Here is a 19,041-nt window from a genome sequence, read left to right on the forward strand (position 1 = left end):
CTAAGCCACACTGGCCAAGGCTTTGTACATTATTTAATTAGCCTTTAATGTTAGTCTTGTAGTCAAGTTAAACATACTCATCTAACACACTCACTCTGATCGAATAAGCCATATTACTACTGGCACTGTGTCTAAACTTTTTTTGAATGTATCTATATAGTACCCATCACCACAGAAGGAAGGAAGGGAGGGAGGGAGGAAGTGAAGAGGGAAGGGGAGAGAGAGAGAGAGGGAGAGGGAGAGGGAGGAAGGAAGGGAAGAAAGGAAGAAAAGAAGGAGAGGGAAGAGAAAAGAAAGAAACCCTCTGACCACATAGATAAGAAATCATATGCAGGCACATAAAAATTTTATAGTACTTGTATAGTCACTCAGAAATACTTATATTTAAACTTCTGGCCAAGATGGAGGCGTAGATAGACACACTGTGCCTCCTCGCATAACTAAAAGGACAACAGCAATTTAAAAACAAAAAACAACCAGAACTGACAGAAAATCGAACTGTATGGAAGTCCGACAGCCAAGGAGTTAAAGGAGACACACTCATCCAGACCGGTAGGAAGGGCGGAGACGGGCACTCGGAGACAACCCACGGCAAAGCGACGGTGGAGGACCGGGGAGGGCAAGGCGGTGGCTGGGCTGGCAAGACTGTGGTGGCAGCTGGCAGAGTGGGCGGTCCCACATCCTCGCGCAGATAAACTGGGAGGAACAACTGGGGAGCAAGACAGACCGCACAACCCAGGGCTGCAGCAGGGAAATAAAGCCTCAAACCACTGATTGAAAACACCTGTGGGGCTTGGGGTGGCAGCGGGAGAGACTCCCAGCCTCACAGGAAAGTTCACTGGAGAGACCCACAGGGTTCTAGAACGAAAACAAGCTAACCCACCTGGGAATCAGCACCAGAAAGGCCCAGTTTGCTCAGGGGAAGTGACTGAAATCCGGCAGAGAGCGGAGTAAGCACCATTGTTCCCTCTCCGACCCCGCCCACACACACAGCATTACAACCTAGTGACATCGCTTGTCCCACCCTGGTGAACACCTAAGGTTCCGCCCCTCACTATGTAACAGGTCAAGACAAAAAAAAAAAAAAAAAAAAAGGCCCAAACAAAAGAACAGATCAAAGCACCAGAAAAAATACAACTAAGCGATGAAGACATAGCCAACCTATCAGATGCAGAGTTCAAAGCACTAGTGATCAGGACGCTCACAGAACTGGTTGAATTTGGTCGCAAATTAGATGAAAAAATGAAGGCTACTTTAAGAGGAATGAAGGAAAATGCACAGGGAACCAATAGTGATGAGAAGGAAAGTGGGACTCAAATCAACGGTGTGGATCAGAAGGAAGAAAGAAACATCCAATCAGAAAAGAATGAAGAAATAAGAATTCAAAAAAAATGAGCAGAAGCTTAGGAACCTCCAGGACATCTTTAAACGTTTCAACATCCAAATTATAGGGGTATCAGAAGGGGAAGAGGAAGAGCAACAAGTGGAAAACTCATTTGAACAAATAATAAAGGAGAACTTCCCCAATCTGACAAAGGAAATAGACTTCCAGGAAGTCCAGGAAGCAAAGAAGTTGGACCCAAGGAGGAACACACCAAGGCACATCATAATTACATTAGCCAAGGTAAAAACGAAGGAGAGAATCCTAGAAGCAGCAAGAGACAAGGAGACAGTAACCTACAAAGGTGTTCCCATCAGACTATCAGCTGATTTCTCAAAAGAGACCTTACAGGCAAGAAGGGGCTGGAAAGAAGTATTCCAAGTCATGAAAGGACCTCCATCCAAGATTGCTCTATCCAGCAAAACTTTCATTTAGCATGGAAGGGCAGATAAAGTGCTTTTCAGATAAGGTGAAGTTCAAGGAGTTCATCGTCACCAAGCCCTTATTATATGAAATGTTCAAGGGACTTATATAAGAAAAAGGAGATAAAAAATATGAACAGTAAAATGACAGCAAATTTACAATCATTAACAATCACACCTAAAACAAAAACAAAAACAAACTAAGCAAACAACTAGAACAGGATCAGAGCCACAGAAATGGAGATCACATGGAGGGATAAATTTCTAGATTATTTATTAGAAATAAATCTCATCTTTATTAATGTACATACATATTGTTTGTACATTACAATACATACAATATGTATGTTTGGTATGAATTTTTTCACCCTGCTTTATAAAACCACTTTATAATTATTATAAAAGATATAAATGTTAGTCATCTCTAATAATATGCCAAGAATGATGTTAAAATATCTCGGGGTAGAAGGACCCACAAATGCTACAATTCAGCCCTGTGAATGTCCTCACAGACAAGAGCAAGTTCCAAAATCTTTAAATACATAAAAATCATCCAGAGCAGGTCATCGAATAATGCCATTATGATCAACATCATTTCCTTATAGTGTTGATTAAAAAATAAATAAATAAAGTAAAAAGATTTCTGGCCAGGGCCACTGTCTGCATGGAGTGTGTATGGTCTCCCCATGCCTGCACGAGTTTTCTCCGGGTACTCCAGTTTCCTCACACACCACAGGGGTGTGCATGTGCGCTCCACCGGCTCACATGTCTATGCGTCTACACATCTGAGTGAGTGTGGATGTGCCTGTGAGTGTGCCCTGGGATGGAGGGCACACCGTCCAGGGCTGGTTCCCATCCTGTGCCCTGACACGCCAGGACACTCACAATCCTGACCTGAAATAAGCATGTTGGAAAATCATTCTCTTGGCCCTGGCTGGCATAGCTCAGTGGATTGAGCACGGGCTGGGAACCAAAGTGTCCCAGGTTTGATTCCCAGCCAGGGTACATTCCTGGGTTGCAGGCCATAGCCCCCAGCAACCGCACATTGATGTTTCTCTCTCTCTCTCTCCCTTGCTCCCTTCCCTCTCTAAAAAATAAATAAATAAATAAAATCTTTAAAAAAAAAAAAGAAAGAAAATCATTCTCTTACTTGTTTTTATTAATCTTTCTTAATACATGTATAGCTCACGTTTATTACAATGTTTAGTATCAGAAGTATTCGGGGTCCTTACTTAGAAGTTTGGTGATGTTTCTGTGATCAGAAATACACCATATGAACTTAACTCCTGTTTATGTCAATTAGCCTTTGGTGAAACTGGTTTCATTATATGTCATTTTGCTTGAAGTGCAGTGTCCAAGAAACTACTGACGACTTACTATACCGGTCTATCACTTCCCCCTTATACAAGATCAATGTAACCATCACAAACAAATGAGAATCCCTTTAATTGTTAAAAATTCTCAAAAAAAAGGTACAATCTACTTTTAATCCATTTAAAAACCTAAAAGTCCTCACTGTCAATTTTTCAGGTATAATAACTGGGGGGTTTTTGGTGGGTGTAGAAACCGTTTTTAAAATATTTAGTGTGAGTGTCATCCCAATGCCAAGGTTGCGGGTTCCATTCCTGGTTTGGAGATGTACAAGAAGCAACCAATAAATGCACAAATAAGTGGGACAACAAATCAATGTTTTTCTCTCTCCACTCCTCTACTATCCTCTTTCTAAAAAAAATCAATTAAAAGATTTTATTTCACCCTATGTATGCTAAACAAAATACATTTAAGCAACTTTATGAAAAAACTAGTGTCATAATTAATGTCATGACACACACATACTCTTTTCATGCCAAAATGCATTCTGAGCACTTCCTCATTTTCTAACAAATCTTAATAATTATCATTTTAATCTATTTCATTGGCTCTATTTCATTGGAGAACCAATATATTTTTAAAGATTTTATTTATTTATTTTTAGAGACAGGGGAAAGGAGGGAGAAAGGGAGAGAGAGAAACATCAGTGTGTGGTTGCCTCTCAAATGCCCTCTACCGGGGACCTGGCCCACACCCCAGGCATGTGCCCTGACTGGGAATCGAACAAGCGACCCTTTGGTTCACAGGTCGGCACTCAGTCCACTGAGCCACACCAGCCAGAGAGAAGAGCCAGTGTTTTTAAACCATTCCACTAATGTTCGACAATGACTTGTTGGAAATTTTAGTTACATTATCTCATATGCCCTTCTACTCTTTAATTTGTATATGTGATATTAATGTGTTTTTATCACTATTCACAATGTTATTTTGTTCTCCCAGTATTGTTTAATATAAACTGCTCCTTTATGTAGTTACACAAGTCCACTTATTTGTCACTTTCAAAGGCTACATGATATTGTACTGTGGTATTAGTGACACAAAATGAAACAGTCCCATTGTCTATTAAGTCTTCTGTATATGCCAAGCACTGGGGATAAGAGATGGGAAAGGCATCATTTCTACCCTCCTGAAAAGATAACAGAGTCTATGTCTAGTGTAGTGGGGGGTGGCGGGGAGAAGAAAGGAGTGGTCAGTTCTCCCCAGAAGAAAAGGGAGAGGGAACCATCAGAAAAAGATTCTGTGGTGATTCTATAACAATGTGTAATAGATAAGAGAAAATTCTTAAAGCAGGAATTTCAAGATTCATTAATACATTTGACAAATCAGCACCCATTACATCGAACACTGTGTTTCATCACTGTTATACAGTTCCTAGCTTCAGAGGCCAACTGAACTAAATTTATCGTGAAGAAAACAGAGTCAAGAAAAAAGGCTGTGACCTTGGGTTAGGCAATTGTTTCTTAGACATGACACCAAAAGAACAAGAGGTGGAAGGAAACTCGGATAAACTGGATTACGTCAAAACTAAAAACTTCGCTGCTCTGGAGAATACCCCTGAGAAAGTAAGAAAGGCAATCCAGAGAATGGGAAAAATTTGCATATCATCTATATAAGGGATTTGTATCCAGAATATATAAAGAACTCATAATTTAAATGATTATAGTGATAACTGGACAACCTTGTGAACGTGTGAACCTTCTAAAAAACACTGACTTGTATACTTTAGGTGAATGGATTGTAAGGTATGTGAATTATGCATTACTAAAACTATTTTAAAAAGAATAGAAGGTGGATACCAGATTAGGGTAGAAATCAATTCTCTCTTTTTATTAAAGGCATCAATCTTTACATTTTTAAAAATTTATTGATTTTAGAGAGAGAGAAGAAGTGGGGGGAGAGAGAGGGAGAAACATCAATTTGTTGTTCCCCTTACTTACGCATGCATTGGTTGATTCCTGCATGTGCCCTGACTGGAGATGAAACTGCAGCCTTCGTGTATTAAGAGGATGCTCTAACCAACTGAGCTACCTAGCCAGGGTTAGGGTAGGAATCAATTCTTTGTTCAACTGCACTGGAAACAAAGCTAAGATCATATAAGGTATCAATTTTACTACTATAATGACTCACTGACTCCAGTAGTTAGCAGCTTAAAATCTATTTTCAACAACTGTAATTTATAATCTATAAGTGAGATTCAGCAATTTTTTGACTCACTGACTCCAGTGGTGAGCAGCTTTAAAATCTATTTTCAACAACTGTGATTTACAATCTATAAGTGAGACTAAGCAAATTTTTGGGTTTTGATTAAAAATTTTTTAAGAAAGAGAATGAGCCCTGGCTGGCGTAGCTCAGTGGATTGAGCGCGGGCTGTGAACCAAAGTGTCGCAGGTTCGATTCCCAGCCAGGGTACATTCCTGGGTTGCAAGGCCATAACCCCCAGCAACCGCACATTGATGTCTCTCTCTCTCTCTCTCTCTCTCTCTCCCTGCCCTCCCTAAAAATAAATAAATAAAATCTTTAAAAAAAAAAAGAAAGAGAATGAAAGTGGGCAAATGAAACCACTGACTGTCTTGAATGTTACTTCAAAACTATCAGTGCTGCCAATTCTAGATGTGAAACCGTCCTTTCGGAGGTCACCTGAGATGATCTCACCTAAGGAAGGAAACTCACGCCCATCCTACTGGAAGAGAACACCCTGTGCTGCTGCTGCTGCTGCTGCAGAGGGCAGAACAGAACTCGGGGCAGCAACTTTCCTCCCCCTGCAGGACAGAATGTTTGGGTGTCATCTGTGATAGGTAGTCGGCCTATTTCTTCTTCATGAAAAGAATGAAGTAATTTAATATTAGGTAAGTTTTTCAAAAAGGGCTAGGATTTGACTATTCTTCACATAAAGCACTTGCTGTAAGAACCACAACCTTTTCCATAAAAATAAAATAGTGTAGGGCTAAACCAAACCCATTTCTTAAATATTTTCAAACATAATTTTTAAAGGAAAATCAACAGGCTAACTCGCAACAGTAAACTGAAAGGTATATTCTGATTGGGACCTGAGATGACTCCAATACTGCACATTAAATACAGAAAACACTTCTGATGAAAAATGCAAATGCAAAAGGGGAATGAGACTCTGCTCCTTCGTCCAGGTCTGAAACTAAGTACTTTTTTTTTTAAAGATTTTATTTATTTTATTTTTAGACAGAGAGGAAGGGAGGGAGGAACATCAATGTGTGGTTGCCTCTCATGTGCCATCTACTGGGGACCTGGCCTGCAGCCCAGGATGTGCCCTGATTGGAAATCAAACCAGCGACCCTGTGGTTCGCAAGCTGGTGCTCAAGCCACTGAGCCACACCAGCCAAAGCAAAACTAAGTATTCTTAACCTATATATGTCAAAAGGCTGAATAATAAGGTACATTTCCTGTCATCAATTATTCAAGAAACATTTCTTTAATTATGGTATTAGAATCACCCTATGGAGCTTGTGAAAAAATGCGCATTCCTAGGCTCTACCCTAAATTATCAGACTCAGAATTTCTGGAACGGGGGCTGTGGGCTTGTTAAAATCATTCTTGGGACACTAAGTCTGAAAAACAAGACTTTTGATATCTGGAAGGGGTTGGGGGATGAGAAATAAACAATTATCGATAGATTAAACTTTAGGAATGTATCCACCATTTAAACTAATATTTGACAAAAACAATTTACCAAACTGACAAGAAAACTTAACCTAACTTTAAAAGTTATTCTATGGCTAAAGGTAGTAACATGGGCTATTTGTGTCAATGTGGATGAGTCTCAAAAATATAATGTTAAATGACAGTTTAGAAGGTTACTTACTGTGAAATATGATTTATATAAAACTTTAAAAACATATAAAACAATATTTTACATTGTTTATGGCTATACACAAATATGTAGTAAAAGTGTATAACATTCATAAAGATGACCAAACACCAAATCAGGATGGTGATTACTTTTGAGGAAGAAAAGAGGGAAATAGAATCCAAGAGGGGTCCAAAGGAGCTCTTCCATTGATTTTAATACTTTGTTCTAAAAATAATAAATTTGAAGACAAATTGGACAAAATGTTAAGATTTTCAAGCTGGTTAGTGGTCTGGTTATGCTTTTCTATGTGCTTAAAATATTTTAGTTTTCTTTTGATTTAGCTATTCTGTGCTTATTATAGAAAATACAGAAAATTTAGAAAAGTCAAAATCCATTATTCCCAATGAAAAAGCAGATTTCCTTCCATTCTTTCAAAAATAAATTCCAGATAACTGAGTTATCTCACTTTACATTCAAAACACAGGATAATAAACTGGATTCCTCTTACCTTCACAGCATCCTGATGAAGAATATTAAACAGCTTCATTATCTCGGAGGAACTAAAATGATAACAGGATAGGCAAATCTATCATTATTTGCTGAATAACAATTGATAGAATATATAATAGTATATAATCAACTCTAGATTATTTACACTACAAGAGAAGTCAGATGAGAAGGAACAATTAATAATTCAAATTTACTCCTCCTAGAGACTCCTTCCTTTGCTTCTGAGACATGAACCCTTCCCCTCGGCTTCTGCCCTTGAACCCCTTCTCTCTCGGTAAACTCAGACCTCAACATCCCCTACCTCTCTATTGAATGCTCAATTTATGCTTACTTTAATTTAACGTATACCCTCACGATCCTGAATTTTCATGACTCGTATAAGTGAAAACTCAAGATAGCACTCTTTTAAGTCGAGCATAGCGATAATGAAAAGGACTTTTGAATCAGACAGAACTGGCTCACATGTGTACACGGAATCTGTAAGTAGCCGTGGACAAGTCACTTAACCGTGCTTGGGACACTGATGTTCTCATCCCTAGCACAGAGACAATACCATCTACCTCCCAGGGCTGGAAAGAGATTGAACTGTGTTCAGCCCTGGGGTTACAATAAAGACTCGGTTCCTACCCTTAAGAACTATAGGAGAATTTTAACTATGATTACAGGTGTTGCAGAAATTATTACTGATTATGAACTCAATATTTACCCCATCAGCTGATCCCACTAGGGTCTTTAAAGGCAGCTCGGTCCAGGAACTTTGCCATGATGGATAAGTCCAATCTGCCTGGTCCAACACAGTAGCCATTAGCTATAAGTGGCTAAGTGAGTACTTGAAATAGGGCTAGTGTAACTGAGGAATTGACATTTTAATTTAATTTAGTTTAAACATGTAGCTAGTGGCTGCTGTACAGGAAAACACAGCTCCGCGGAGTCCTCCAGAACCCACACCTCAGGGTCGTCGTGAGGTGGGCACAAATGTGTGCCACAGAGTGTTCCCTTTGGAATTTGGTTTACTTTGTTCACTCATGTGTCCCAAGTTCCTGGAAGAGTGCCTAACACTTAGTGAACCCTCCACAAATATTTATTTATTTATTTGTTTATTTATTTATTTATTTTTAAAGATTTTATTTATTTATTTTTAGAGAGGGAAGGGGGAGGGGGGAGACAGACAGACAGACAGACATCAATGTGCGGTTGCTGGGGGTCATGGCCTGCAACCCAGGAATGTACCCTGGCTGGGAATCGAACCTGGGACACTTTGGTTCCCAGCCCGTGCTCAATCCACTGAGCTACGCCAGCCAGGGCTCACAAATATTTATTGAATAAATCAATAATATTTGAGTCCACAAAGTGTATGATTCCCTTTAAAAGAAAGACTCCATCAGAACAAATTCCATTCAATTAAAATAGTAAGCAACTATGATACATAAAAAGCAGGTACTAAGGGGGACCTCGGTGCGGGGGGCAAAGGAGGCTGACAAGTGATTATGAAAGAGGCAAGACGAGGTCCCTGAAGATTCCGATCCAAAGGATATTTATTAGTCAGTTAGAAGTGATCTTTTTTTTTTTACAGTGTACTTCCACTGTCAATTATTAAGCAATAGTACATAAAGCAATTCAATACCAACCTTTGTTTTGAGTCTTTAATCACAAACAACACTTAGCTAAGTGGAAATCCAGAGGAAAAGATCGTGTTTCACCATTGTGGTCAATTCTCTCAAAGAAGGATGTCTCCATTTTAAGGAATATTTAAATACTGCATCCTCAGTTGAAGTCTTGAAAGTGGACCCACACTAATCTAGACCTAAGAACCTCCAACCATACGTAAGGATCTCTACATATATGTATATAATTTATTAAGGGCTTATCATGTGCTAATCACTTGACATACATTGTCTCATTATTATTACCCACATTATAAGTGCAGAAACTGAAGGTTAAATAACTCGTCCCATCTAAAAAGTGCCAAGTTACCTTGTGTCTAAATCTAATGGTAGAGATATATTCCAGTCTTAAGATAGCTGTAAGAAGACCTAGAAATATGATCAAGATAGGGTTCTAGCCTCGAGTTTTCTTGCCAACATTTTCTTTTTAATTTTGGGAGGACATTTATTAAAGCTGAGGACAGTGACACAAGGAAGGGCTTAGGACAGAAGAAGCAACAGGAGCCCTGGCTGGGTAGCTCAGTTGGTTCGAGCATCATCCCCATCCGCCAAGGTTGTGGGTTCCATCCCCAGTCAGGGCACATATAAGAGTCATCCCCAATGAATGCATAAGTAAGAGGAACAACAAAACAATGCTCTCTTTCTCTCTCTCCATTTCTCTGTCTCTAAAATCAATAAACAAATTAAAAAAAAAAGAAACAGTAAAGAACCTAGCCACTTAGGCCACTTGGACGAGGCTTTGGCCCTCTAGAGATCTTACAGGAAAGAAGTGAGCCAGGGCAGGGCTGCTGTTGGCTTACTGAAAAGTTGGAGAAAAGGGGGCCTTGCAGGCAGGTTCGGGGGTTAGCCCAGGAGACGCTGCCACTGCTCATTGCTCCCCTGCTTGCAAATCTCCTGGAGACCCTTACAGTTTAGGAGAAAAAAATAAAGATGCACTTATAAGAGGGAAGAAAGGCGTGGGTGTGCTCCCCAGAGGGAAAGCACCTCTTGCAAACACTTTTTGCTCCTCTCAGTTCATATATATTCTGATGTGTATAATTCAATTATCCTGAACTTGAGAGAAAAACATTAGTTACTACCAGCTTCATGTAGGCTTATCAGCAAAATTAAAAAAAAAAAAAGTAATCATTATGCCCTGGCTGGTGTGACTCAGTGAATTCAGCATCGGCCTGTGAACCAAAGGGTCGCCAGTTCGATTCCAGTCTGGGAACATGCCTGGGTTGCAGGGCTGGCCAAAACCCCAGTAGGGGGTGTCCAAGAGACAACCACATTGATGTTTCTCTCCCTCTCCCCTTCCCCTCTCTAAAAATAAATAAATAAAATCTTTTTTTAAAGGAATCATTATTATTATTAAATATAGAATTTGTACAGCAAATGTAAACAGAAACAACTGTGTTAACCATCAGGCAATGGATTGTTTTAAAACACTTCCTAGATCTAAAATGTGGACAGTTAATAGCAGCAATTTGGGGCTTTGTCGCTCAAAGGTGAATAAAAAGGTCCCAAGTATGGTTGGCTACAAGTGAATTTTACCATTCTTACCTCATTCCAAATTTTTCAAGGCCAGACTTAGTAAGAAGGAGCAGTTTTGGACCTGTGATTTTATTTTCTATGAAAGAAAAGGAAGAAAAGAGGTGAATGATTTTAGCATTTACAACATATGCTTTTCAATTTCTTTCCATGGGAGCCCCCAGAACTTACTTAGATCCACATTTACTGAGAGCACCCACCCCAGGCAGTGGTCTGTGTCAATACCACTATTCTGATTTGCCACTCGGAAGGCCTTAATGTTAATTAGAAAACTGTATCAAGAGGCTTTTATGATAAATCAGGTGAAACTTTTCAAATGACTTAAGTAAATTATTTGTAAGGAAGTCCAGCTGCAAAACTGGACTTCCAAATAGTCAAGGTTTGGGGTTGGGTAGGAAAGGTCTATTGCTCTTAGAATAGTCAGGTCAAAAACACGGCCTGAGACATGTTGGCCAAAGACATGATGTCGTTCTAAAACCTCCAAGTAAAGCATACCATATTCTGTGTTTTGGAAGACACATATTGGTTTTATATTTCTTTCTCTTTCTATATAATAAATTCTAGTCTCTATATAATAAATTCTAGTCTGTCCTGACCTCAGCTTCTAGAACTCTGGACTATTTTCAAACAAACAAAAATCTTCCTAAAGATAACAAGAATCCTTTAGATACAGAGAATAAGCTGATGGTTTACAAAAGGGGAGGGGGGAGGATGGGTGAAAAAAATTTTTATGTGGAGGTCTATTTTCCATGGCCACATTTAAAAAAAAAAAAGAGGCCCTGGCTGGGGTAGCTCAGTGGATTGAGCACGGGCTGGGAACCAGTGTCCCAGGTTCGATTCCCAGCCAGGGTACATTCCTGGGTTGCAGGCCATAACCCCCAGCAACCGCACATTGATGTTTCTCTCTCTCTCTCTCTCTCTCTCTCTCTCTCTCTCTCTCTCTCTCTCTCTCTCTCCCCCTCTCCCTTCCCTCTCTTAAAAAATAAATAAATAAATAAATAAATAAAATCTTTAAAAAAATTGTCTGTAAAAAAAAAAGAGGTAATAAGTGAAAATGAAGAAGTAATTTCCATACAGAAAAAAAGTTAAATGAAAAGAACATTGTTTGTATTTTTCTATCATAAAAAAGTTATTCAGTGTAAAAAATCCAAACAATACAAAAAATATAAAGTATAAAACATCAAAACTTACGCAAATCCTCCCAATTACCACGGTTAACATTTTGGGCCATTCAAGACATTTATCTATGCAAGTATGTAATTTCACACAAATAAAATTGTTGTTTATAATCTGTTTTTCCCCACCCTAATGACACTTTCATCAACTTTATTGGATTATCCATTTCTCCTATTATCAATCATCAAATATTCTTCAAACTAAATTAAAAAATCTGTATCTTAAAAATTACTGTTGAGACAATGTCTTTTTCTGTTTACTGGCTGGTTGTTGCTTGTCTGTTCCTGTGTTCTCATTTTTCCATTTTTTCCCCCTTGCTCTTAGTTGAATTTATAACTTTGGGAATGCTCTCTAGTGAGTTTTTTTTAACTGGTTTGTTTGTTCCCTTATTGTTGAGGGGAATCCAATGGTTTTATGAGAACACACACTATGGTATAGCTGGCGTGAATTCCAGAGTCTGCAGACCTGACCTTCAAGTCCAGCTCTGGGTTGTGGAACTGTGCACCTGGAAGCTGTATAATTTTGTTAACCAGTGTCACTCCAATACATTCAATAAAAAGGAGGAAAAAACCCAGCTCTGCTTTTTTTCCCAAGCTCTGTGGCCTCTGGAAAGTTACTTAACATCTTTGGACCTCAAACATATCATCTGTAAAATATATATATGTGTATATATGTATATATATATACATATATACATATACATATATATATATATATATATATACATATATATATATATATATGGGGGTGGGCTGTGATGGGAGTAAAAGACAGAAAACTGTACTTGAACAACAATTAAAATAAAAAAAATATATATATATAGTAGCCTGTAAATTTGAGAGTTCCTGTGAGGCTATTCCATAATAAGTAAAGGAATCCAGCACCTTGTGCTTAGTTTTGTTGTATAAAAACAAATTTGGCCCTGGCTGGTATAGCTCAGTGGATTGAGCACGGGCTGCAAACCAATGGACACTTGCCTGGGTTGCCGGCCAGATCTCCAGTAGGGGGCGCTTGAGAGGCAACCACACATTGATGTTTCTCTCCCTCCCTTTCCCTCTCTCTAAAAAAAATAATAAAATCTTAAAAACAAAAACAAACAAACAAACAAAAAAACAATCTGGACTTAGATAGGGAGAGACTTTATTAGAAAGATGACTGCAGTAGGGAGAACATTCCAGTCTATGAAATATATAAACAGCTCAAAATCAAACAGAGAAAGCCCTGATTGGTGTGGCTCAGTGGGTTGCACATTGTTTTACACACCACAAACAGTAAGGTTTTTGGGTAAGGCCTCCAGCTGCGGGCGCATGAGAGGCAACTAACAATGTTCGTTTGTCTCCCTTTCTCCCTCCCTTCCCCAAATAAAATCTTCAAAACAAAAAAAATCAAACAGAAAAAGGTGTTTATTTTTTAAAAATATAGACTAAATGAGGATCAAGCAGAGATACGCAGAATCTTTGGAGGGGAAAAGACCCCAGTGGGGTCCGATAGGACTGATCAGGGGGCATATTCCACTTTTTTAGTGTTTGCTCAGTTTTGGAGGCAAGCGCAGTTCAGGGGCTTGAAGGAGAAAGAGAAGCCTGACTAAAATCTGATCAAGACAAAGCAGACAGTAATAAAGAGACAACTGTGAATACTTGATCAGTTACCAACTAAAAGTGAGCCGTGTCTCCTATTAGCATTAGACTGTGGGCTCAAGAGAAAGATAATTTTGAAAATTGATGAATTAATCTACAGAATACTGCTGCAACAGAGAGCCAACATAGCCAATCACATTTTGGAGACAGAAAATATTAAACTACTTCATCCCTACTTGTTGCTATTTAAAGAAAAATTCCAATCCCAGCAGTGGAAAAAAATAGAAGGGGGAGAGGGGGGATAAGCGAAGCACAGTTTCTATACCCATCAAATTATCTTTAAGTTGAACCATTAGGTTCCTTCCATCCTAGTTCTGCCGCCTAGGCAAACAAGACCCGAGGCGATTGCAAGTCTGCAGAATATGCAAATGTCACCAACTACTACTGAACACCTCAGAGGAAGAAGCCAGACAAATTCAGCTTTACACCCATTAGGGGAAGTTGGGCTGGTAAAATCAATTGAAAGGCACAACCTGCCCTGGCTTGCCGTGGCTCAGCTGGCTGGACATCGTCCCGCAAAGCGCAGGGTTGCGGGTCCCATTCCCGGTGAGGGCACATGCCTGGCTTACAGGTTCAGTGTCCCCATTCCCGCCGCCCGTGCGGGAGGCAACAGATTGGTGCTTCTTTCTCACATCGATGTTTGTCTCCCTCTCTTTCTCTCTCCCTGCCCCCTCCCTAAAAAGATCAATAAAATCTTAAAACACACACACACACACACACAAAACTCACACACACAAAACGCACACCTCCCCATGTGATGTGATGTGGCTAAGCTGCGGGGTGCTGGGAGTTCAGTGGTCAACCCCGCAGTGTCCCGATTTAGCAAGCGAAACTGCTTTCGGAGAAGAAAACGCGATCAACAGTCGACAAACACACACGCACTGAGCCCCGACCGGGATGCTGCGGTAGGCGACGGGGATTCGGAGATCAGCCCAGCAAATTCCCGGTCCTTCAGAAACTCCCAGATTGTGGGAGTGGAGGGGTGTGTGTGTGAAGGAAACTGAAACTTAAAGTCAAAACTCATTTTAATGTGGCAAGTGTTCAAGGAGCTCAGTTGCCAGAGGGATTTCCCATTTAGGGGAACCTGAAACACAGCAATCCTCGGACCAAGGTCTGGCGAAAGCGATCTTCTAACTCAAAAACGGGAGCCGATGGAAAGCAGATGACAGCTGGTGGCGGAGGGCCGGGAGGGGGGGGGCGGGTAGGCGTGGAGGGACTGAGCAGAAAAGAAAAAGGACTCATGGACAACAGGGTGGTGATTGCTGGGGGGAGGGGGTATAAGGGGACTAAACGGTAATGGGAAAAATATAGTAAAGTTTATCTATTTAAAAAAAAGGGGGGGGGGGGTTAAGTCTCGGCTGTCCGGCGCCGGGGTGTCAAGTTCCTTTAGAAACCCACCAGACTTAGACCGACTGCCCCACACCCAAGCTCATGACCGCCAAAGTTCGCTTCCTTCCTACGAGACCCCTGCCCCGCCGCTCCAACTTCTTCCACCATCACAGGGTTATCCCTCCTGGGCGCCGCCCCCTGCGGTGCCTCCCGCTGCAGGTCTCCCTTCCCCGCCTCAGGTCCCCTTCTCAGAAGGGCTCTCCGCCTCAGGTCATCCCTCCCCGGGCGCCCCCGGCCTCAGGTCCGCCCCCTCTGGTGCCTCCCGCGTCAGGTCTCCCCTCGCCGCCTTGGGTCCTCTTTGAGGTCCCCTGCTCACTGCCCCGGGGCGCCCTTTCTCAGGCCTGCTGACCCCGCCTCGGGTCGCCGTCCCTCAGCCCCTGAGCCTCTAGCCCTCCTACCTTGGAAGCGTTTCAGCAGTGCGGGGTCTTTGAAACCATTGAGCTGTAGGAAGGAGCACACCTGCTCCACGGTCCAGTCCTCATAGCCCGGGTGGAGTTCGGAACCTGGGGAACTCCTCACCGCCGCGAAAGACACGTTTTGCGGCGTTCCTGGGCTGCCATCGCGTCGGGGCCGCTTGGGGGTCTTCTCACAGTCGGCTTTCTGCATGACTGCACCTAGCTCCCGGAGCACGGAGCAGCACAGTCAAGAACCGCGGCGTGCAGCTCTGGCGCAGGCGCACTGAAAACCCGACACTGGGGGCCAGTCCTCTCAGCGTTACCAGCTACAGTCTTTTGCGCATGCGTACTGACAGCCCAGCCCTTGGGGAAGGACAGTGCAGCCCCTTCAGACCTGGCCCCTTGCGCAAGCGCAAAGACCATCCAGTGGACCTCAACTGCGCCCCGGCGTTTACGGGAAACCGAGCAGGGAAAAGCAGAAGCAGGGGTAATGTTAATAACGGAGAGGGCAAGAAAAGAGTGGGCCCGCAACGCATGGAAGCCAGGCTTCTGTCCGTAGCAGGAAGGGTACAGTCCTCCAAACGAGTACCCCAGGCTCGAATCTGATGCTTCAAATTCCTCAAACTTGAAACCTAAAAGGCCATCAGACTGCCAGAATCTTCTCAGTTAAGAGAAAAATGGTCAAGAAGCTGAAGTGGAAGACCCTGAAATGATTTCAAATTTGATGTAAGAGCATCTTCTTGCTCTTTTCACAAACTCTACAGTATTTCTGGCCAGTGAGAGGGCCCTGGGGAAGCCTGTCCATGAACCCTTAGCCTATCTTCGGGTTTCCATACAGAAGATGACTTGGAACTTCTCTCCAAAAGAATCCTCAAGCCCTCTCTCCATCCCAAACCCCTGCCCAGAGGCAAGGAAGTGGCCAATCTGATTACTTAAAGTTTATCTTCAAGACTCATCAAGAAAAATGTGGGGACATACATGGGGGTTGTGCAAAGAGGAAGAGAGGAACTGTGCAATGGCCGCCCTTGGAGCGGTGAGGAGGAGGGAGGCAGCAGCGAAGCACCGAGCCCCATCCCCTCTGTGTGTAATCAAACCTATTCAGGGAAAAAAAAAAAATGATCTTCAATGACTTAGGAGGCCTGGCCAGAAAGTATCCAGCCATGTACTATGCCAAATAGACATGTAGTGAAGAAGATACAAGAAACATTGTAGGTAGGACAAGGACACCTCAGTCCCCTTCAAAGTAGGTACCTTAGGACCTCACACAGTTCTCTCTCATCCCCTCAGCCCTCTAGTTGCTGTTGAGTTTTCCTGAATTTCATCGAGGGTCTGAAATCTCTTCCCTTTCAAGGTGATTTTAGTTTTGGGAAAAGGTGGAAGTTGCAGGGTACCATATCTGGGCCATAAGTGGGGCTGAGTGACCTGGGTGATTTGATGTTTTGCCAAAAAGACTCTGCATAAGATGTGATGCGTGAGTGGATGCGTTGTCATGATGAAGCTGCCAATCCCCAGTTGCCTATAACTGCAGCTTTCTGAATCATCTGAATAGTTTCCAAAGAGGAATGTTCAAGCATGACACAAAATTTGATGCAGATTTGCTGCTCTAGTCGCTCAGTCATTTTGAATGTGATGGCTACACAGTATAAATGCTCACTCATAGGTACTACCACCCCTCTGACTAGTACAGTCAAGTCCAGACCACTCTCCTTGGCTGCCAGGTTAAGTCGATGTTGAGCAAATTGTTCTTGTTATATTAACAATGGCTGGAATTTTCCCCCACAGACCTTGTATACTACCTGGTGGTAATATCCTGAGAAAATGGCAAGCATCTACCCGTCTCCTTAGCCACTCTGGGGCAAGACCCAAACTTCCCTATAAATCCTGCTCTGTGTGGCTCTGCCTGGACAGCTCAGAAATGCCAAAGTTGCAGGTTCCACCGCTGGTCATGGCACATACAAGGATCAACCCATGAATACATAAGTAGTGGAACAACAAATTAATGTCTACCTGTCTGTCTCTCTCTCTTCCTCTCTTTCTCTCAAATCAATAAAAACATTTTTTTAAAGAAAAATTTTGGTCCATGCAATTAACTGGTAAAAGGACTACCACCACCACTACTAAAACCAGTACGACTTTATATCAACCCAGCCATAGACCTATCTAGAGGATAAAGGATGTATGAAGCAGATGATCAAGCAGTATGAAATAGTAGGCTAGTGGTGCACAAAACATTCTTAGTAAACACTTAGAGCTTTCCTGTGTGCCAGGAACTGCTCTAAGGGCTTTACAAATATTTATTCATTTAAGTATCACAATAACCTTAGGATGTAAGGAAAATAGAAATAAGTTAGTCATTTTAGTCAAGCAACACGCCTTGAAAGTGATGAAACATACCCATACAATGTAGCCTGGTTGCAAAATTTATGCTCTTAACCACTTGCCAGCAATTGTTTGTCCATGAGAGTTTTGATGTAAAATTACTTTATATTAGTTAACCCAAAATTTGAAATGGCTTCCTTGTCCTATAGACCTGTGGCGGAAGGTATAGAGAGGTGTACTGGCCCTCCATCTGCACAGAAGGGCCGCACCCAGCAAAATCCATGAGCCCCAAAATCTGAGAAAAGACCAGACACTTACCAAGACGTGAAACCGAAACAAGAGGGTAAAATAACAACACACAGCATACATGCGAAAGACCTGTATTTCAACTTGGAAATGGCTGGCTTGAAGACTTGTGTTTATAAGACCAGTGGGGAAATCTGCCCTGACAGCAAGTTCTTCTGGGCAGAGGGTGGTATAAGCAGGTGATATATAAATGTATAATTGCTGGGTTTGCTCACAATCAGTTGCTTTGAGAACTTTAATTTTCTATTTGTTTTTGTCTGGTAAAGAGTGTATGTAACTTGATACCATATTTATTATTTTTCCTCTAATCCCCTACTGCTAGGGGTCCTACCTCTTGTGCTAGTTGGTTGGTTACTTCTTCAAGGCCCCATGACTGCTAAGTGACAAAGTTGAGATTTCAAGCTGATTCTAAAGCTTGGGCACTTTCCAGTTTGCCACTTCATTTAATTCCACTTAAGTCCTGGTGATCCTATTCCATCCAATCACTTCACAACCTGGGAACAATTACTTACTGGAAACAGCCCCTGTGCTGGGTCACACTGAGAGAAATAAGTGCTTGAGCTCTTCTCCTATCTCACCGTGTTCGGACTAGAAAAGACTGTAAATTCAATTAGCTCAAGGCCCATTTCTTATTGACCTCAAATACTCACAGCAGCACTTTCTTGCTCTTCCCCCGGCTACCTTCCCACCCACCCACCCAGATGAGCTAAGCACTTTTATTTCTGGCAGCATTACCCTGTGGTTTTATATCTCTCCACAGTTTCCTCTTCAACCAGTGCTGTTGCATCCTGATGAAGCTCCTGATTCTTTATTACTTCCTCTCAATCTTTACTGAACCTAACCTCCTCAAGACATTCTTTTATTCCCCACCTACCTGCCCAAAGCCAAAAGCCAAGCCAAAATTCTTTTTAAAATAATTTTAAAAAATTTTTAAATTTAATGGTGTGTGTGTGTGTGAGAGAGAGACAGACAGACAGACAGACAGACAGAGGAATATTGTTGTTCCATTTATGTATGCATTCATTGGTTTCTTCTTGTATGTGCCCTGACTGGGGATGTAACCTGCAACCTTGACATATTGGAATGATGCTCTAAGCATCTGAGCTACCCAGCCAGAG

At 41.6% G+C, this 19,041-nt stretch overlaps 1 protein-coding gene across 1 annotated transcript in view; it reads right to left on the bottom strand.

Annotated features, from left to right (window-relative positions):
* The window catches only part of SAMHD1 (SAM and HD domain containing deoxynucleoside triphosphate triphosphohydrolase 1), a 51,122-nt gene extending 35,529 nt beyond the window's left edge, over positions 1 to 15,593 (bottom strand). The window contains exons 1-3 of the mRNA XM_028524040.2: positions 15,302 to 15,593; positions 10,714 to 10,780; positions 7,506 to 7,557 (exon numbers count right to left, since the gene is read on the bottom strand). Of these exons, the coding sequence (XP_028379841.1) occupies positions 7,506 to 7,557; positions 10,714 to 10,780; positions 15,302 to 15,509 (327 nt within the window). The 5' untranslated portion in view covers positions 15,510 to 15,593. The remainder of the gene's footprint in view (positions 1 to 7,505; positions 7,558 to 10,713; positions 10,781 to 15,301) is intronic.
* Between the last annotated feature and the right edge of the window lie 3,448 nt (positions 15,594 to 19,041).

Source organism: Phyllostomus discolor, chromosome 9 (genome assembly GCF_004126475.2).
Source record: "Phyllostomus discolor isolate MPI-MPIP mPhyDis1 chromosome 9, mPhyDis1.pri.v3, whole genome shotgun sequence".
Taxonomy (NCBI): domain Eukaryota; kingdom Metazoa; phylum Chordata; class Mammalia; order Chiroptera; family Phyllostomidae; genus Phyllostomus; species Phyllostomus discolor.